Source organism: Varroa jacobsoni, unplaced genomic scaffold (assembly GCF_002532875.2).
Source record: "Varroa jacobsoni isolate VJ856 unplaced genomic scaffold, vjacob_1.0 scaffold_964, whole genome shotgun sequence".
Taxonomy (NCBI): domain Eukaryota; kingdom Metazoa; phylum Arthropoda; class Arachnida; order Mesostigmata; family Varroidae; genus Varroa; species Varroa jacobsoni.
The window spans coordinates 182,677-204,692 of NW_019213866.1; the positions used below are offsets into that span (position 1 = coordinate 182,677).

At 44.2% G+C, this 22,016-nt stretch overlaps 1 protein-coding gene across 1 annotated transcript; it reads left to right on the top strand.

The window, feature by feature from the left end:
* The first annotated feature begins 7,910 nt into the window (after positions 1 to 7,910).
* On the top strand, positions 7,911 to 20,353 carry LOC111265372 (uncharacterized). The gene is made up of 4 exons (XM_022841967.2): positions 7,911 to 8,751; positions 18,016 to 18,120; positions 18,501 to 18,860; positions 19,048 to 20,353. Exons 1-4 carry the CDS (start codon positions 8,409 to 8,411, stop codon positions 19,938 to 19,940), a joined length of 1,701 nt encoding a protein of 566 aa, XP_022697702.1. The 5' UTR covers positions 7,911 to 8,408; the 3' UTR covers positions 19,941 to 20,353.
* Positions 20,354 to 22,016: the final 1,663 nt, after the last annotated feature.

Below are 22,016 nucleotides of genomic sequence, written 5' to 3' on the forward strand. Positions count from 1 at the left end.
GTGCTTAATGTGTATACTTATTGAAGACGATATAATGATCTGAAGCTCTGAGACACTGCGGCAACAACGTACCGTTTGAATTGGACAATTACCGGATCCAGCGAGGCAGTAAAGGTGTACCGTTAACAAACCTACCGATTTAAGCGGAAGCGTTCAACTCTTTCGATCTAGCCTCTACCTGGCGCTAGGAACAAACGATCAGTCCGGTAAATGGCTAACACGGATGAATGATTCAATTAAATTCCATTTATTCACCTCTTACAGTAGTATTATATATATATATAGGTTATATATATATATATAGGTCCGGGTTATATATATATATATAGGTCAACAACGTAATATTCCCATATCAGAGAGTGTGTAGGGCTATTTAAAGCACTGTGTCATATCGGTTATCTAAGTGCTGTCGAACTGACAACACTGCTTTAAGGAATTTCCCATCGTTCTCAAGATGGGGCATATATTATGACAGGCTGTTTGTCGTGCGGATAAGCTCATCCGCTGTTTTCCGTACGGCCTAAAAGACAGTCTTTCTAAGAAAAATACCACGATCTCATCAGGTCAGAGGCAAAAGATTCGTTTATGGTGTACGAGCGACGATCAGCAGCTATTATGCTAATTCTTCACGCTGGAAGCATCATACGTGTAACTTTGAACTTCCATAGTTACTTGAACTTAATGATTTAGGTCTTCTACTCGGCGTGCAGGGGCAAGGTTATGCTCGCGCTGGTCGAAATGCGTCTTCTTACGAATGTGCTTAACTTTCAGTATGCGATTCTGCAGGAGAGCAGGTGAAACTACCGACGACGGAGTGGTCGAGCTCCCGCCTTTCACACGGGCAAGTGGCCTGGCTCGACGGGAATTTACCCTCAACATCTTGCTAAATGGCCTCCCTGATCAAGGGACTGAGGAAATCAATCAAAGTCATCCAGCATGTAGATGACTTAGTGATATACAGTGCAGCAAGCTTTAGCCCGGCCTCACACATCGGCAAAACCGACGAAACAGACGAGGACACTGAAATTTAGACGGGGTGGCGGGACACTGACCACTGACGCCTCCAGATCGCTTTCGCCTATATAAACTGGTTTCCTTATTTATAGCGCCTCTTCTCCGTGAACTTCATTGCATATCACCGGAAGATGTGGGAAGACAGCGTTGGCCGACAACTTGTGTCGTCGCTTGATAGTCTTAAGGACCAAATCTAACGGGTAAAACTAGGGCTGTATTTCGACTCTAATTCGTATAGGCCCTTCAAGTATAGCTTCGCCATTAAATTAGAGGAATATGCTGTAAAGATTTCGGCGTTCGTTACGTCAGGTACAAGGAAAAGTTCGTGGGTGCGTTTTAGGAATTTTTTTGTTTATAAGCGCCGTGACGAGGTTTGGCGTTTGACAGCTCATACAGGTGAGGTCGTTCGCCGCTAGTATGGGCGCGAATGCCTGCGCCCTCCGACGGTGAATGATTCTCACCTTAAAACCTGGTTATTTCTGTCGAACGTATTGACAGTCCAGCTTTCGTAGAAATATCAGCGTCGAAGTGGGATCGACTATCACGCTAATGATATAACTGTAAAATTTTAATGCACCCCTATTGCCCAAATCTCTCCATAGCATATGCAATTTGCACACCAGACGCGGCTGCCAAGCATCTGCTCAGCATCTTAAGCTTACTGGGAATGAAGCGAGAGATATATACATACGCTAACGTTCTCTGAATCGACTGCCTTATATGTGACTCGAATCAAAACCTAGATGTAGGCTCCTTTTTAATTAATTGGAAGTCTATTTCACACCTGTTTCATGAGAATCAGGACGCAACGTGCTCCTTCAATCTAGCACTTAACGGCACCTCTTATTTACCTGAATGACTGTCACTGATTGAGATCACCTTCACCGTCTGAAATCCGTCCGACATGACGCGCAGCTGGTCGTTGATCTGGCTTGATATCAGAACCTTGCAATTTGTACGCACTCCGATAAATTCTAGGACAAGCGTTCATTTTTGCCGGTATAGAACTTATGTTCTCAATGCACTCACCAACGCTACGATGCGACCATGTCCGAATCTGCAGTACGCACTATTTGTTCAGTTCCTATGATCTGCTTCTATATTTGAGTTGATGCCAGTTAATCGGCCCTCAATTTAGCCATCACAAATATCGATCGATGTGACAAGTAGACTTCGTCCTAAGCTAAGACGGATGTAACCTAAACAGATCGCACTAATCCAACTTCCGTTCGCCCTCTAAGCGTATACCTCGCACACCTCTCACCCTATCTGTTACACATGCGCATTGCACATGATCTTCATTGCTTTCACAAGTACGCGCGGCCCACATGCTTTTAACAGTAAACGCAGGGTTTACTATCACAGTCGACTACATACAATATTATGCAGTATGCACAATGTTTCGTAGTCTCATGGGAAAGCGTTCTGAGCTGCTACAGATCATTCGTCACGTTAGTCGGGAATCCTACGTGAAATGTACATTGAAATCTACATTTTCCCGGAGTAGGTAATCGTTCTGCTATACTCATAGAAAAGTCCAAGGTAAAATCCGAATTTGTAGCTATAGTATAAACGGTAGCAGCAGAATCAGGCGATTTCGACTGAAATATTAGGATATCACCGACTACTTGTATGCACACCCTGTTGACGGTGAAGATATCGGAAGCAGTATTCGCAATAGAGATCTATTGCGTAACTCACCTATTCGAAGCTCTATAAACGATCAAAAGATACGTCTCAATATCGAATTGCGGCAAGCCGAGTGAAATAGAGAGAAAAAAAAAGATCAATTTGGATTAGACCAGAATACTCGGAGCAGGTTGTGTTTAGGTGCACCCCCCAGCCTTTTTTTTGGCAGAGCTCCAAGCAGCTTCATAGGATCGCTCTAATAGCTTCTCTAGCCGACGATCTGACTTGATTTCTGAAACGGATTACCGAGGTCCGCAGCTAAGCCTGAATCGCTTCCGCCCGGAACCTGTGGCCTATTTAGGGCACTGTCCCTTCACTGCACGTTTTATAGTTAAGCAATTATCAAAATAAACACAAAGCAATATATATTTGCGTCTTCGGCAAAAAAGGAAGCCACGTTTGAATCATCAAGATTATGAGTGAACCTAGTGCTACTTTGTTCGCTGAGAAGGACTCCCTCCACTGATGTATTATCATCCTAGGTCGTTTATACGCGCTATCTCGAGGAAGCTAAAACCCCTTTGCATCTGTACTGATCTTATGTTGTATACCCGTATCTGTTCGATGAATGCATTACGTCACTTAGAAATTTAATGAAAGAAAGAAAGAGAATTTAATGAAAATATTTAGATATAGGTCGATCTCTCATAAACAATTTTGGTCTCGCGGCAAAAAATGCGTAAAGCTCTACTCGAAAGCGGTCACTCGTTTGTTCCTAGAAGACACGCTCGATCCTTTCTACTGTATTTCCTGAATAAAGTCTTGCAAAGAGAACAGACAAAGGGTTTATTCTACCTAGATTTATCAACTGTTACGTTCGCCTGATCAACTCTGTTACGCAAACACACACTTCAAGTGTTTACAATTGCGGTCGGATAACGCTACGTTATAATATTGCTTGAACTCTATTGACTATAATTTGAACCGATAGTCAAAGTTTCAATACAAACGTACGTACCCACGAATGTTTCATGGAACATTATTTATTAATAATCGGAATTTTCGACATAAAATCAGCAAAGCAACGTGATATTCTATTAGGCCATATTACGTAATGGGTTATTTTTAATAGGACCTGGTATACGGCCTGGTTGACCAACTATTGATAGACGAAACCAGCTCCTCTTATATTCGCTTGATTGAATCTTCCTATTTTTGGCTTCTTTTTTGTTTCAGGTAACGATAACGGCGGGGCAGTTATTTCATATTGCAAAAAACTCCAGCATGTGTTCATCTGACAGAAATAATGCTTACAGCCAAGAAGCGAGCTTACTAAAAATCCTAAGCTCGAAAAAGCGTCGATCTTTTGTAACCAGTAACATTGTTTCATGAGTAGACTTCCTAAATATCTCGGCAACGGCAACGAGTGTAAGCATCATCCGTTCGACAGAGCTCTTACTGAATAAAACGCATGAATAGGAACCTATTGGAAGCTATCTGCTGACGGCAGATACCTTGGTTCGAAGAGGCCGTCGACGGATATTCTGATTTGTTCTAAAATGTGTGTCCGATCATTTATACTAATGCATTCTCTTACTAACCGGTTTTTACTCAATAGGTACGCAAACTCTGGGTGTTTAAGTGTTCGTAACGTGCTTATTAAGAGCTACGTACAACCCCAAATCTGGGCGCTAGACGACCCGGCATTTCGAGTTGGATGATACTCTTAGCAAATTCGTCCGCTTTTATCTGCTGTCAGATCATTGCGCAATCATTGTAAATCTGCCACCTCTAGGAAGATGTTACTACGCCTTTTGAGATCGCTATTAAGTATGGGGGTTAGCCGCACTCATCGAGAGCTTCTTTATTGCAGGCGTCTGCGTCGTGGGGCTCGTATCAAAGTGTATGATACTTGTTTGGTCACCCAATGGGAGACTTTAATTCGGCTATCCATAAGACTGCCTGTGCCTTAGATCACTGTTTGGGCGATCAGCTCGGTAGAAAATACGAGCCGTAAACTACATACGTATTAACACCAGTCTACCAAGTAGGGTGTGAGAGTTACATAGAGGATTAGCAGCAACAGACCCTATTATGAAGCAAATTATCGTTTGGGATTGAGTAAACGTCCGATACGAATCAACACTTCACAGTGAATCCATTGTGCTGTCTTGCTTTTTAGCCTGAACACCAGAAGCGGTATTGTTTTCTATAATCACCCACTCCCCCGGGCGTGCGTAAGCAACACAAGGAATCTACCCCCTTAAAACATGCCACGACACTTTTGTACACACGCTGTATAGTTGAGTATCGAAGAAGCAGGCAGGTGAAGCCGTAGGATATGACTGTAGATAGCTAGGTTTGCGCTACATTGTCCTTAATATTAATCAGTCGGCCTGAATTGTTTCTTTTTCTCAGTAAATAATATTCCTTACCGTATGTTACATAACACCTTTATAAAATAACTGATTGGAACGGAAGCTTAGTATCTGGCTACGCTAAAAAAGCCCAGAGAAAATATATTCTGCTCATTATCTACCTAACCCAGCAAAATCTACGTGTACAGCCTTTTGCAGACGTCCCACTTAAGCCATCTAGAAGAAACATTTCTAACACTTAGCACCATATCTAAATCTTCGTGGACACAATAGAATTAATAATTACGACTTTAAGGTATGGCGATAATTAGGCGATGTTATATTGGTGAAGTTAGCTCGTTCAAGTTACAACCGGAAGTACTTGCTTCGAATTTCTCAACTTTTTTTAGTGATCTATATGAACAATTGCACCTGTAATGAAAAAAAGTTAATTTTAGGCAACTCTAGCGTTGAAATGTGTCCATATACTAGCGTGGCTTAGGGCGCTTTATTTATCTCTGAAAAATATCTTCTCTAGAGATTTATAAATGCCATTTGTTATTTATTAAGGATGTCTCGTAAGTTAGCGACTGGGAAGAAAATCGAATATCTGCACTCGTGGTATTACGTTTTAACACTGGTCGCCAGTTCGATAAACTAAAGGCGGTTCGATAAGTTCCGATATAAAGAATCAAGCTACATTTGTTTAGCTAGCACAGCAATGATACAAACAGTATCGAATACTAATAGAAGTATAAATTTCTTAATAAAAACTAACGCTGTTAACAACTTCATATATTTTGTGACTGTGCACTTCAAACGCTTCAAAGCTCTACCCGTTTAATATGTTATAATGAATCGAATTATATAGAATAACGTAAAGTTCCTTCAGCTGAAGACGTATCGCAATATCGCCCTTAGTTTCTTCGTGTTCGCTTCATATATGATGAACCTTTCGACATAGCATTTTCGACTAATGAGAAAAGCTTCCCTTCAATCGAACAGTAGAACAGACAATCGCTTCTTCTACATTTGCACTATTGTTGCACCTCAATAAAAAAACCCAAAGGGCAATGGAGGTGTCGAAAATTCCAGCACTCTTATTATTTATATGAGTGAGTTCAAATATATATGTTTTCTGGAGTTCATGGGTTCTGATGATGAAGCTGCGGAGCATAGGGCAGCCCTTAACTACACATCATAGAACTTTTATATAACACGTTTTGTATAACAAAACATTTGATTCATTATGGAACTGTGTGGTTAAGAGAGTGGTATTTGGTATTTTTCAAGCCTTAGGTGAATGCTTTCATGCATCACATTGCGCCTACAGGTGTACCCAGTTTACGTGCTACTTGTAGCTTTGAAACGTCCACTCTGTTTGGAGTCGACCTTTACAGCCTGGCATTTGTGTTGCTATTGCATTATTATAGCTAATTATCGCCTAGAATGCTCAATACCTTTGTCATGCCAGGCTTCTCCTATATGTTATTGCGTCTTTCCTGTGACTGGGTCACCTTTGAATCGGTACTAGCTGGCGGATGTCAGACCTTCCTGACGATACGCTCAATGACATTCTAGTTGAGACTGAAAAATATTTTATTCATCTCTTCGTAGGGAGATCTCGCAAACTTGAGTTATTTACTGAGTTCCGCTTTAACGTCCCTTTCATCAATAGCGGGCAAAAACCGAACTCGTTTTGACACGGCAGCAATTAGCCTTCCGTTTGGTTTCTCTGACCTTCTTACCACGTACCGGTCAAATCCATTAACACTTTCAACGCAGCCGACCCAGTCGATACCACAGGTACCTGCTGAGACAACCGCTGTCACAGGTGGTCGCTACCTTCATTTCCAATATCATCTACGGTTAGGCATCGCTAACATTTTGACCACCAACATTTGCCCCTACGTCGACCACCATCACTGGCATCGTTACTATTACCACGACTACAGATTGGGCTTTTCCTGCCTTCAACACTTTCATTTTGTCGCTACGATTTGCCTGAAAGAAGCTACAATCCTCCATTTGCCGGTTTGCTTTAGCATTACCCTATCCGAACCCCTTGCTTCGCCTCTTTCCGAAGGCCGGGAAAGAAAGCAGGGGGCAGCAGACCATTGCACACAAAATTTCCTCTCAGGCGCCTTTCCTGTTTTGCCACCAGCGGGCGGGTGGCAAACAGCCTAGTAGAACCAGGCCACACCACATTACGGCAGACCAGCCCGTGCCGGTAGTACTGATCCGCTTGCGTGTGCCAACCTCAAAAACGCGGCCGGTCACCCAAGCACGATATACCACCGCCATCACCGCTGCTGTCGCCGTCATTGTCGCCGCGACAATGGCTAGCACCATCACGACAACGATGGCGACCACCGTCGCCACCATGAGTAGTGGTGGCAGTTCGGCTGCTGCATCGTCCTGCTCCTCTCTGCTCCGATCTGCTCCGCCCGCCTCCGCAGCCGCGGCCACCACGACGGTCGCCGGTTACGATGATGCCGCTGCTACTACTACTTCGACCGCCAGCTCGGTGGCTGACGGTGGTGCGTGGCCTTTATCAGCGGCGACCTGCCAGAGGCTTCCCGCACACTGTCACATAGTCGCTGCCGCGAGAGTTGCCGCGACGTGCCCCTATCTCCACAAACCCTTGGCTGGTCACCTCTCTTAGCCACACGCTTTACTGTGAGGGCTGCAGGCCCTAAGTGCCCCAAGTTCGGTGGTGGGCCTGAGGCTCGCCTCAAGCCACTGGTCGTGGTTCAGTTAGCCAGCCACCAACCCACAGAGCGCTGCTCTCCCATTGGTCCGCCGCGGCTGTGATGTCACCGTGGCCTCTTCGAGAGACCGCGCTAGCCCTCTCCACCTAGTTTCTGTACGACCTCCTACTGCCGACGACGGCGCAGGGCAGAGTAGTAGCTGCACGCGAGTTGAACGTGACGCGGGTAAACTCTGCCGTAGAAACGAGCGGTTGATCGGCAATAATAACCGATACGAGGTGATCGGTAGTTAATGCCGATAGGTCGTAGTGCGTGTTAGTGAACTGTGGAATTGTGCTTCAGCATCGACTCCGTCGCAGAAGCGACACCGGAATAAGTCTTCCGAAAGCTGAACTGAGCGAAGTTCCTATTAATCAAATTACCAAAACAAACAAGGACCTTAAGTGCGTTTTTATATGGTGACAACGATACGAAGTTTTAACGTGTGGCTTAACGTTGGTCTCTTAACAGCATCATTATAACTTTTTTTCAAGCACGTTTCGCTAGCATTGGTTTGCCTGTATGGTGTTTAAGCTGCTCAATAATTGCCTTTGAAGGGGAGGACCGGGAGGCGCTCGGAGAGAACGACGTGTTCGACTACGAAACAAACAGAATCCCCATTGAAACTCGACATTGCGCTCGATAAAGTTCGGTGAAAATGCGCCAGTCCACGGGGCGACTGATAGAAAAAATGGAAGAAGCAACGTTACCATACGAGGAGTACCTCAACAAGATATTGATTCATCACAAGGAATTAACTCGAACTGGAGCACCCAATATAATCTGCTCCCAGCTGCCGGCACATTGGCGGAGTAACAAATCATTGCCGTCAGCATTTCGTATACTGTCACTCAGTGGAGACGTACCTGATAATACGCAGGTCTCGATAACGGCAGGCAATGACGAAAACTGTTGTCCAGAGTTACGAAACGCCATAGCCACGATGAAGGGCTCGGTAGCAAAGTTCAATGATCTTCGTTTCGTCGGCCGCAGCGGAAGAGGTAAGTACGGTTCGATTCGAAATGCTCAATGACAAATCGGTAGTAACTGATGTTGGTTATACCCGTACATGCAGACGACGGCGGGCTTTTCGAGCCATGTTGAATTGGGAAAATCTAAAAGCTGCTGCCACTCTCAACTAGTTAGGTGCCGGAAGCAAAATATGAGAAGGTCATCGAGGTGGTTATCGTCAACGAACCGGCTGTATACTATTCATATACATCGTTTGGCACATACTACACTGATTCGGTTGATGTTTATGCCGGGTTAATTGAGTTCGGCTCCTCTCACTTCACGCGCTTGAAGCCATTCATGGGCTGAACATTTTTGGATTCGGTTTGTATAATAATAAACCTAACCTAACCTAACATATTCGTCTGTCTGTAATGCATTTAACAATTTATGATTCTACTAAATACAATGCCGACTTCGATTCAATGAATTCACGTCCGACTTTGCTCTTTTTTCTAGTCAAAACAATAACAGAACTGTGATGATACAGTCAAAAGCTTTATTCAGCCATCATCAGCAAAAATTCAATTGAACAACGAACTTCACACATTTGGCGGAGCTACGCACGCCAATAGATAGCAATCATTTTTGTATGATCCATGTAAAGTCAACTCGGAAACTATGTCAGATCGTCAAACGGATTTAACTTCGAGATCCGACCCACAGTTGTGTGCGGTTACATTGAACCCCTCTATCTGATAATGAACCTGATAGAGGGCAAATATTTTTCCTATTTTCTTTTCTTGTGTAGCCATCTACGCGGCTCGACATGCAAAAATTGCGTTGGCGCATGAAGCGGAGGGAAGGCACTTTTAAGTTAGCTCTCTGAGAGTTTCCAGTAAAAATGGCATTGGGGAAAGACGAGAAGCATTCCCTGCGACGAAAGGTAGAAAAGAAAATTACGACTGTATGCGAACGTGTATCATACAAGTGTCTGTCACATCTGTGGACATTTTTTCTCAGTTATACCTCTTTCACATAGGATATAGTGTGGTCAGGATGGCTAACGCGCACCCCTTCAAATACGTTGCCATGGTAAACATACGCATGTGGCCATTACTGGTTCAACTTGCAAACGATTACCATGACGTATGGTTACTACAAATCATTTGAGAAACTACAGATCATAAATCCAGCAAGATCCGCTCCAGCTAGATCCTCTAGTGGGGGAGGGGGAGGGGGTAAGGCCGTGTCGAAGAGGTGATTACGAGGACTCGTTAGCGCAATGGGAATAAACGAGGGCATTAAGATGAATGAAAAAATGCTTTCGTGTATGTGTTATTTTATTGAGCAATAGAGTGGGGGCCCAGGTTGTCACGCTTCCCTTTCAATTTAAATGTAATTTTGATTATTTTTTTTCTTTTCAAATTCATAACTTTTCAAGTTAAAGTACGCAAACTTACCGGGATTTACAGTGCGTAACCGTAACCTAAGTAATCAATTATACAGAAGAAAAGCCTTTGAAAAAAAGATTGCCTTGACCTGCACTATAGATTACGTTCAACGAAACTGAGCAAACATAACAGATTTGCCTGAAGCCGAACACAAACACAGTATTTACAAATCTGTTTCTAGTTTTGTTCCGTCTCACAAGTTCAGTAAAATAAACGGTCGAATTCTATGACGCGGAAGCATCATTGGGTTGGCGCCAATGACAAAATCGAGGTAAGCGTTTCCACTGTACAATATTCTGGCTTCTACAGTCTGTGGTATCGAGCCCTGATCAAAGGCTGAATCGTAAGAGCTCAAAAAAAATATAACATGCTAATTAAATGGACTATTGCGTCGCTGCATATCACCACTGGTCGATTTAACGGGGATGTTCTTTGTTTCCACGTGACGCAATATGCGGCCTTCGCCTAGAAGATCCGTCGAAATTTTAGATAGACATTATCGGATATGTGAGGCTATATTTAGTAGAAGGGTTCAATTTGGCTGCCCTTGTTAGATCGTTCGCCGTAGTTTTGATTTACAACTTCTTTGGAGGCTGGCTGATCTTCCGCCGTTCGCTCGCGGGAAAAGCATCGAGCCCGAACCTCGAAGTCTAGGAAGGCAGTCGGCTACGTTCAGGGTGAATTTTTTAACGAGTTGAAAAACTTCTTCATTTCAAGGAAGTTTGCGGTTAGCGATTTCTGCGCCGCCAGCAGCTCTCATTGAACGACGGCTGAGCTAGATGAAAAATCAAACGAAGATCTACCAGTCAGACTGCTTACAAGATGCTTCTGTTTTGTGCAGACGACTTGTCTTACTGACAGGTAGTGACGGACGCAAGATGCACGCATTCCGTTTCTCCGGTTGCATAGTCCGGCGATGTTGAAAATCGACCGTCGATGTCAATGGCGGAGTTTTTAAGGATAACAAGTCTACACCACCCACCTTATAATGAGAATTTTTTAGAGATACATGATTTTTCTCATCACTGTGTAAGACAGCAGAATCCAGCCCCAATATCACGATCTCGATAGCCCCCCTCGGCCAAATGCAACGAAAACAACCCGACCTGCAGCAAGGATTACTATTGCAATTGATGCGTCTACGCGAAATGCTATCTGTACATGCGCGAGAATTAACTTTTCCAAATGTGCTGTAAGCTAGATGTTTTTATGGCGTGCATTTAAAAATGTGCAAATGCGCTCTACTAGCCACTGATCCATTCTACCTAACGAAGCCCAAGCCGACCCGAGATATGCATCCTCCTCGTTGCGTGTTTACGTACATGTTTCTTTCTTTTCCTCTCCCTCTCCATCGAAGTAGAATAGCTGAAAGGTCCCGGCTCAGTCAACAGCGTGTTGCCTGCGTCAGGACTTCAGTGGGTATCAAGGAGTGGCCTGCGTATCGGGTTAACTGACGCTTTGGCCACCATTAATCATGCCCGTGTCATTGCAGTAGTCATCAGTGAAGAGCCGCTGCTCTGTGGCGACAGAGTATTGTATAAAGTAAAACTCAAGAACGGCCTAAGAGCAACATTTTCCAGCATTGTGCACCGGGTGGCTTGCGCAGCTTAGCTCCAGCTTGGACCCAGCCCACAGAAACGCCAGGCGAAAACAAGCCAGACTCCCTAAGGGGCAATTTTTCGCTTGTTGACTCCGTTTAGTCGATCACGGCGGGGGGTACTAACGGACACACAGGCACGACCAGTCACCTCACATATGATTGGATGGTTTGCAAGATGCTGGCTTCTCTCCAGCAGCTGCTGCTGCTGCTGCTAGCGGCGCTGTGACCCGAGTTCAAATAGGACAGCATGACTGCGCGCAGCAAAAGTCTGTTCGGGGAAGAACGAGCGCTTTGTTTTGAAATGTTGATGTAGCTGGTGTTGTCGTTGCATTCAGTTATCCATTCAGCTGCTGATGCGCTTGTTACATGCTCAGATCACAGGGGCATTCCGCTTCGCCAGTCCACTGCTTTGGGCAAATACAATAGCCATGAACCTTGAGCTTCAACTGCATCTAGTAGTGCCTAGGAGAGGCTGAAGGTGTAATTTATTTATTTATTGGAAACAATATATATATAGTCCCAAAAAATCTATATATATATATATATATATATATATATATATATATACGTATCTAATGTAACTCAATTGACCATTTTTTTAAGCGAATTATTTAAATTTACTGCCAGAAGACTCTGTTTACTACGGACTCGGAAGGACCTTACCAGAGATGAGACATCTTATTGCTAACCGAATGGAGCACCTGCACACCCATCGTCATAGTGTACAGGCATCTATTAATAAAAATCTTGGGCGGAGAGATTCTATAGAATACCTTGCTCGTTCCTCAGATCTAAAGAGTTTTCTTGCAACGCCAGAGTACCAACGATACTGAAAGATTTCAAAGCTATCATTGAATTTAGGAATTGAGCAAGTAACACCTCCGTGACCAGAACGATCGTACGTTCAAACGCTTGCTCTAGGAATCAGAGTATACGTTTTACGTAGATTAATAATTTGCAAATAAAGTAATGATTATTTCAACCGTGTATATATTTTTTAAGTCATCCTGTATAATTTTCAAGATTTGAGTTCTCAAGTGATGGTCTCGATTAATTCTCGAACAGGCCCGACATGCAAATAGAAAAAAGGAAATCGAGTTATACAGATGAAGTATTTGTTCATATAAATAAAACATCAAGTTTCGATATCTATGCGGTAGCGTTCGTGCAGCCATAGATTCGGAGTTTAACATGTGTAACGTTTTACAGTCAGTATAAACCTGACACTAAACAAAAAAAAAAAATAAAAACCATTATACTCAGTTGTAGGCAGCGCGTTCATCATCTACTAAGAGTGGGTTTGACAGCGAAAAGCAACATACCTGCTGGTGTTGGGTCGGCCACAGGTACATCATAGATACTGTGGAAGGCAAAAACCTTATGAGCAAAAAACTCTTGAAATATTCAAGTGTTCCATATTGTAAATACCCCATGGAGGATCGATCATGGAGAGACCACCTTTCCGGTACACTGCAACATCTGAGATTATCAACGGCACTTCACAGCATCTTTGACACCGAAGCTACTCGAATGTATTGATCGGCTCATCGTTGTTACACTGGGCTTAGACATTTGCTCCCGTATTGCCCCATGTCAGTATCCATCTTTAATAGCACTCCAGTTTACGATTGACTAATTGCCCTCGGCTAAAAATCACGGCTAGAGTTGAAATTGCCTATATTCCTAGAGATAATAGTTCGATTTATGTTAAATCGTTTATATTGTCATATTTGTACGTATTTATTCCTCTTATTCTTATCAATCAGAATTAACGGTTCTGCTAAAAATAGCTAAAACAATGCAGCTAGTGATTAGTCTGAATCTATTAGCTGGAAGTTGAGGATCTCGAAAATAGGTTACTGCTGGACCTGCAGATAAGAAAAGATGAACCTCGAATAAGAAAGGAGCAGAACATAATTGTTCTCATTTGAACACGGACTCAGGAGATGATTCCTTTGATTCATACGCTCCTTGTAACAGTGTATTGCGGGCAAGAGGAAACTGAAAAACATCTAGAGCCTAAGAGCACTTCAGGAAGGTCTTTGGCAATCATAGAGCGAAGTATGACATATCTCTAGTTCAATAACACGTGATGAAGCAGGATTACTCACATTGGCTATAAAGTCCCCTGAATGTCTCTAGTATGACAGGCAAGGCCAAGTGAGAATAGACTTTTCTTCCTGCGAAGTCACTGAGTTAGACGGTCATCTCAAGCATGTAGTGTTCGTACTGTTTATAGCCGGTGTTTGTGTATCATTTAGCTATACCTTTTCACATAGGCGTCGCTCACAAGGCTCATGCTTCTTCTCGACAACCTGTCGCTAACTGAGACTGGCTTATACATACGTTATTTGGGAGCGGTAGATTACAGATTTTAAAATACCCCGCTAGTCTTGGCCAGTATCCTGTAAATGCAAACGGTTGCTTCGTATGCCTCCCCATCCCTCTCGGTCAGACTACCCTTACTGAATGAGACATTGTTGTACCTTTCTAAGTGCGTTTGCGTTCGCAAAATGTATGTATCATCTATATATATATACATATATATATATATATATATATATATATATATATATAGCGTCTGCCTCCAGGATGCGTGAACCTGTGAAATCGGCAAGCGACACACGCTACAAAGTGCTTGCTACTTTCAAAAGTCGAATCATTAACGCCCTCTTTAGAGGACCCCCTTCCCTAAACTGAGTAGTTACGAACAATGCGGGTCACAGCTGATGTATTTATTTTGTAATAGCTCCGATTCCGCGTCTCGCTATCGTCTGCCTGCTATCGAACCGCTTAATGTTTAGTGTGTCGGAGAAAGACAGGATGATTTTGAGATGATAGTACAAAACAGCAAACGCATCCCGGCAGAAGCAGAGGCAACGGCCAGCGACGCAGATATATCGAAGGACGGCACAATGGATACAACAACGTCGTTTCAACTATTCTGGAGGTCCGCTTTGTCTGCACATGGCACTGCGAAGCGCTAACAAGGACAAGAGCTGGGAATAGTAGCTCAGGACACTATAAAAACTCCGAAGAGACTTACGCTGAAGCGAACAAACCGAAGATATCATTCTTGAATTGTGTCTTCTAGCAGGAAGGTTATGCTATACTTTTCATCATCACCATACGATAACTAAGCTTCTAGAATGTGTAGCTGCGTTATTATTGTTACTACAGCTACCGCCAGTCTACACGGTTCTGAGATTATTTTTTCGTCTTTCCTAGGTAAACTAGAATTACCATTAAGATTGCGTGTTTTCTTTGGAAGATATAATTAATAGTATTCTTAAAATCGAGTAAGTCAACTGATGTACACCGGATCATCTTTGAGCGACTGAATTTAGCGAATTTCTATACACGTCACAGTGCTTTGGCAATAGAATTGAAACAGCGCACAATCATGCATGGCCGATTTACAACACAGGACCATCATGCCGCTGTTCGGCCTATGCAAAGCCAGCGCGAAATTTTTTTTTTGTCCTAAACCAACGTTGGTCACTTCCTTATGTTTCGAATTAGCCAAGTGAACGTCGTAGAGATGCTAAAATCAGAGCTGTGCCCAGCTGGATTGGCGCCATAGTGATACTGGACCTTTCAACATCTCTGCGGACATCACGCATTCAGCCGCCCCACTCCGATGCAAAAAGATAATCCGTGTATTGTACACGTATATTGTTGGCTAGTTTTGCCTCATCAATTAGGATTGCATCGCAGGCTTTCGATTGAGCTATCATTGCTAGCATATGAGCATGTGTCTATGTGTTCGTATATCCGACACCCCAACGGTATATGACTTACTGATTCGCAAGAAAAGAGACGCTCAGAGTGCGAGCGTCCGACGAGATAGGGACTAGCAATCATTTGTTATTGGCACGCAATGGTCGAATGTTGCGCAGTGCCGATGCTCTTGTCCGACACACGCGCCGTCCAACAGAACTATGTTCTGGTCCAGCAATGTAGTATGTTGGGTCCCAAGTTCATCGTTAGACTGTGATCTTTTCATAGGGCAAAGATGAAGCGGTGTTGTGTGGGCGGCGGCACCAATACTGAATTGAAGGCGTGTCGCGGCACTGCGTTATAGCAGTTATACTAACTGTAGTTGAACAAAGTGGTCCTGCACCGACAACTTCGTCATTCTCTATACGGCATCTCCTTTTATCGTTCTGCCACTTCCTTTACCACCATCACCAGCGCCACCGTTACTGGTAGCAGCGCACGCCCGACTGTGCTCGATGGAAGCGCACGCAAGGAAAAGGCAGATGTCTAGATGCTGGAAGTGATGAAGATGACCGAGGTGCGCAGTGGCGCGAGAGAAAATCCATTTGTTTGAACTGCTCGACACGGTTCAGTAACGTTTCGCGCTGGCGAAGCCTACGAATGGAAAAGGAAGGGAAGTTAGGGAGTGCGAAGCGCCCTGAACATGACGCGGTTGCCATTGGAATTCAATGGCGAACGGGATTTGTCATGGTACAGGGGCAGGAAGCGCTGGTACTACTCTGACCAACAGTGGCCTATCAGGACCGGTGGTGGTTCGCTTGGCCGGTTACTCGGTTGAGACCCGCTTAGGCTGTTTGCCTGCCTGACTCGGCTGGTACACATCGAATGACGCTGTCTATGGCCAGCGGTAACGTCTAGACTATAATCAGATCGAGCACTTGGAATCACACCAGGATGACGAGAAGCAATATCGAGCACGATCCAGGAAAACTGGCAGCCGTATCGGCCAGCGACCAAAAACAGGGAATGTTGAAATCCGTATGGTGCTTCACTGCTCTAATACAACTGAGTATCAGATGTTGTCCTTTATAAAAATACCTATTTTACTTACTAAATAACGCTCTATTTTGGCAATATGCACAACTCAAGCATTTTGTTCATCAGCTGTGCCGAATAACTTCAGTCTCTGCTGGAGATGTGGGCACTCAGTATACGATGGCGAGTTAACTGTTACATGTAGGAGTTACAAATCATTGAAACTGAAATTGTAATAAAGTGACAATTTGAATCTTATGACTTCTGAGTCCGCTGAGAAACAGTAAGCACTACTTGCGCCGGGTGGTTTTTAGCACGAACCGAAGTATGGCTGGACCTCAACTTCAGACTCAGATATGTTGAACGAGGTCATACAATGTGTATGAACTAGACGTGACGGACATTCCTTCCAACTGAGAAACGACGTGTCGGAACGACCGGTACGATATGTACATGTTAATAGGTGGCTATTGTTGCTGACAGGAGTTTCTCGTTTGAAATTCGACTGGATATATAGAGCTTGATATTGCTCTATACTTGCATATGTAGAAATCGAAATGGACGCAATAGCCACGGGTGTTAGAAACGGTAAAGTTCGATCGAATACGTATACGTATAATGGACGTCCGACGGTAGACCAGCGGAACAGGTTTCGACAATGTTGTTGTAGAAGAGTCAATATTTCTGTGAGAATGTTGCCGACTGCAGTCTGAACTGAATAGTTCCGGGATCTATTCATCGAAATGGTGATAACCTACATCAGCAGATAAAGCGGATGTTGTTATAATGCTAGTAAATGCGCAATGCGATCGCTAAGCAGCAGGTACAACGCCACACGGTCGATGCTCGTTCTGGGTCCATTAATAAGGTACTACTATTTCTGGCTAGTTGGGCTTTATTCAGGCTGATATTTAAACAGCTACAAACAGGACTCGAAATGTTTAGAATCTAGAACAGGACGATGGATAAGTCGATTTACTGAATGTGAAACCAGCTTTCGTGAAAAGCGTCGAAAAGCCTCAAACTGCTGTATTAAACAGATATTCTATGCCTTGTAAGTATATCTTTTGTACGATTTTATGCCATGATTAGACTGAATCTTCTACTGACAGAGAAATACTGACTCGCGCTGCTATAGACCAACCGTTGGCCACGATATTAACTTTTCATTTTTAGTACACTCGGCCTCTGTCAGTCCGCCCTCATATACAGAACAACTCCTGCAGGAACAGACACACCTCATGAGTGGCGCCACCATGTCCTGTTATCACGTTACTAAATGGTAACAACATAACAGGACATAACGGACTTTTGTGCAGGTGTCGGTGTACTATAAAATGCAGAATGAGGCGGATATCTGCCAGATGCATTTCCATACAATTTGCTATTGTGTCTAGAAGATGCTTAAAAATGAAAGACAAACAATTTGTGATTTCTTGAGAAGCCATTTATTATTAAATATATAAAGCAGAACTTGAATCTATGAAAATCATAATCTGTTTCAGGGAAGAGCTTTACGCTAACGATAGTGATCCACACGAGTCCGCCACAGATTGCCACGTACAATAAAGCGATTAAGGTTACTGTGGATGGGCCCCGCGAACCTAGAAGTAAGTAAGCTTTATCTGTTTCTACTGTAAAATGGCTAATTAGTTCGATGATTAAGTATAACTAAATTTTGCAAAAACATTAGCGAACCTTATGCACTATACTAAGACACTGTGAAGCCTTCAATAGGTGAGATCCGAACCTACTAGCTCCCCTAGAGTACGTCTGTGCTAAAGTCTGTAAAGGTCTTGTCGTCGGCATTTTTAGCCATTATAGCAAACTAATTGAGATACGTAATAAGTTGTACAGTCTTATTTCGGCGTATGAAATGAGAAATACGATGAGGCTATGCAGTAGATATACTAGTGGAATTAGTACGTGGAAATCTAAGATACGAACCGTGTGAGCCAAGTATGCCTCTGACCGCGTTCGTTTTTGTCAGGACAAGCACCGTTTCGGTTTGGGCCTTACCCATCGACCGGTACACGAACATCCTTCTTTGATCCGCTCATGCCTCGTCAATGGAGTCACTTCCGAAATAAGACGACTCGCTTGCGACCTGTGTCAGGAACACCGGCCGTTGCGCCCCCTGACACCTGGCCACTGCCAGACCTCTCGTCCCGACTTAGCAATCCGGAGGTGACTAGCCCATGGACAAACCCACCAGGTTATACCTACCCGAGTTACTTTAACTCGGCACCACCCGCTGCCCTACCACCAGCCAACCAGACGATGTTCGGTTCCTGGGACGCTGGACTATCCGGAGGAATCTCTAATACTGTCTCAGAGGGACCCATTAATTGTAAGTTGACATTGTGTATGGTTTGATTCTTCAGACGCATAATATTCTCGTTTCATAGTCCATGGAGCCAATACTGCTCCACTTAATATTTGCATAGACATTTTTTAAAAAAGTAAGACTATATCCGCACACTGAACCATATGAACTAATTTAGCGAACTCTTTATAATTGATCCTTACCCTTACAGCGAACACTCCTCAGCCTGTAGGTGTCCAACAGACGTCGATGCCGTTAATGTCGTCGCCGCCAGTAGATTCGACAACCTCATCACCTCTGTCATCATCGCGTTCTTCTCCATCTTCATTGGCCATAGCGCCATCTATCGACCCCACATTGCCCGGCCTCTTTCCGTCGCCCTCTGAAGTGGACAACGTTTTAAACTTCACTCCAACTGGTTCAAGTTTGCCCGTCTCACTACCTGTCACATTACCGTCACTGATTCCACAACACTCACAGCTGCCACCATTGGCTACATCGGTGCCTGAATTTGTAGGTTCGAGCAGCATCAATTCTGGGGTGAACCCTGCCCCCACTGACAAATTGCCGTCTTTGAACGGTCACAGTATGCTACCTCAGAGTGGCGCCTACTTCGCGTACAACCAGTTAATGCAGCAGCAGCAGCAGCAGCAACAACAACAACAACAACAGCAGCAGCAGCAGCAGCAGCAACAACAACAACAAACCAACATTACGTCGAGTACAAACCCAACGGCGCTTGGTGCCGTCGGCGGATATCCTCTAGCAAGCAGCAGCAGCAGTGGAAGTAGCGGCGGATGTAGCAATGCCATAGTTGGGAACACAAATACCTATTCAACCCTATACGCAGCATCATACACCCAGCCGAGCGAAGCCTTGCAGGAAGATAGCCAAGAGTCAGAAGGCCCTTTGCTGGGCAACACTCGCTTGACTGACCACTCTGGTCGAACCCTGGTCGACGCACATAACAATAATAACAATGACATACTCAGCTCAAGTCTTTTGCTAGACGATCCCAGCAGGCAAAGTCATGCGACGAACGTTGTTGTCAGTTCACAGGAGGTTTGGCGGCCGTACTGGGGAGCGGAAACCCCAGGCAAATAAGTATTTTACTATGAACGTATCTACGTCGATTTGTACGTTTAGCGGATTTCTGGACTCAAGACAAAGACCAATGTGGCAGTCCGAACTATCAATGGAAACAATGACGTGCGTCATGCTTGTTATAAGCGAATCCTCCTCTAAAGCAGAGGAAGCACTTATATTATGAAGTGGATATCGGTGCAATAGAAGGGTCAAATCGAGTATCACGAAGCTCAAACCAAAGCCTTAGGAGCAAATGGGACGGCTCAGCCAGTCGACGTTGAGACTGAAGAAGCATGTCAGTAGTTATTAATCCAGTTCTTCCATTCTGTACATTGTATATTGCATACGAATCAATTGTTTGCAGTGCAAAACATGATGCCTGATATAAACAGAAAATATACAGTGAGGTAATAAATTTAGCAAGAAACGTTTGTTTTCTATTTTCCTTGAGTTTCTAGAAAGTACGCAGGATTTTAATGGTCTCGAGTTTATGTTACGAAGTACGCCATCTTTATGTTTAATCACTGACGTGCATATCCTCAATCGACAGATCAAACGAAAAATTTTAACATATATATATATATATATATAATAACGTTGCTCGTCATCTGAACAATTAAAAAATAAGACAATAGATCTTAAATTGAAGCCGCGCGCTGAAGTTATGCGTGGATATAATTTTACTTCACTAGTATGCATTTGAAAGGAACTCCTAACGTGGTCGCATTCAGCGTCACTCATAAATTGGCTAACCCACTTGAGTCATCTTGGAGTTGCTGTTACAGCCTTGGAGAGTCTAAGGATTAAGTCAAGCGCCTCAATCATCGGCTATAAGGTTAGTGAACAAATATTTGATCTAAATAGAATATTAATATGGTCATAACTAACTCTCTGTATCAGCCATTCCCCTTAACGGTTTCCTGCATGATGTTCTAGCCTAAACGAGTGCGCATTCGGCTTATATGGCGCACCCTTCATGAATAGATGGATTTGACACGGACATATATCCCGAACGTACTTACACAAGAGAAGAGCAGACGAGAAGTTTAACTTTATCATCCGTTGATTCTTCGTTTCCTGTTATCTTCTTTGTAAAGTGGTTACATAGTGGCGGTGTATGCATTTTGCTTTTAATCGACCAGAAGTTTTCGGCATCCCGTCCGATGTTTGCTGGCTCAAAGGGTGTCATCAACAACACATTCATTTCACTCTCCAGTCGTTTGAAGTCTGACGCTTCTTGCCTCAATTTTCCCTCCACCACACTTGCTATTGCTGCATAGTGCAGGCGATAGTCGGTCACTCGAACCCCCGTTTGCAAAATACCCACGTTTCTGCTACTCTACATCGACAAGCCCAGGAAAAGCAGGGGCACCAGCAACTGCATTCTTGCCCTTTTTCGAAAGCCTGTCCGGGTGAATGGACGGACGAACGCGAATGTGTCGACAATATCAGACGGTGGCGCTTATGTTGGTAACTATCGGTCCGCCTGCCCTTTGGTCGTATATGTATACGTTCTGTGGTGACCCACTTCGGCCTGGAGGCCCGCGCTGTACCTCCTGCACTCGGCCATCCGCGACCTAGAACCCTGATTCTAGGAGCAGCAGCAGCAGTAGCATTGCTTCCTGTTCACGAGGTGCGAAAAGATTGGGACTTATGGGCATTGGGGTAAAATGGGGTTTTTGTAGAAAGGTGGTGAGACATGAAGGGGGTTTAGAGCGGCGGACAGGAGGAGTTTGTTCGTGGTAGGACGAAAGCACAGAGGATGGGGCCAAGCAGATTCTTCCTAAATAGGGTAAACCCGGACCGATGGATGGAGTTTTGCGGAGGTGGTGAAAAGCTGGCGTTTGTATAGGGGACGGGGGGGCTAATGATGTCCCTAAGGACGACGAGGAAAAAGCTGACGGCTGGCTATTATCAGTGCAACGGGTCACGGCCGTCGAGTTACTCGAACAGCGGAATTGTTTAACCCGATTAATGACGTTGGGTCACAGCAAAACGAGCACAAGCAGTAGAATCAGGGCAGAGTCGGCTGCCGCCTGCCGCCTGCTTACAGTCATGGGTAAGGCCTGTGATGACGACCTAAGGTGATGACTG

Bases quoted from the DNA above. Each gene is read 5' to 3' on its own strand.
- LOC111265372 (XM_022841967.2), top strand. From the start codon at position 8,409: ATGCGCCAGTCCACGGGGCGACTGATAGAAAAAATGGAAGAAGCAACG. The intron at 8,752-18,015 runs GTAAGTACGGTT...AATCTGTTTCAG, and splicing joins CGTCGGCCGCAGCGGAAGAG to GGAAGAGCTTTACGCTAACG. The intron at 18,121-18,500 runs GTAAGTAAGCTT...CGTTTTTGTCAG, and splicing joins TGGGCCCCGCGAACCTAGAA to GACAAGCACCGTTTCGGTTT.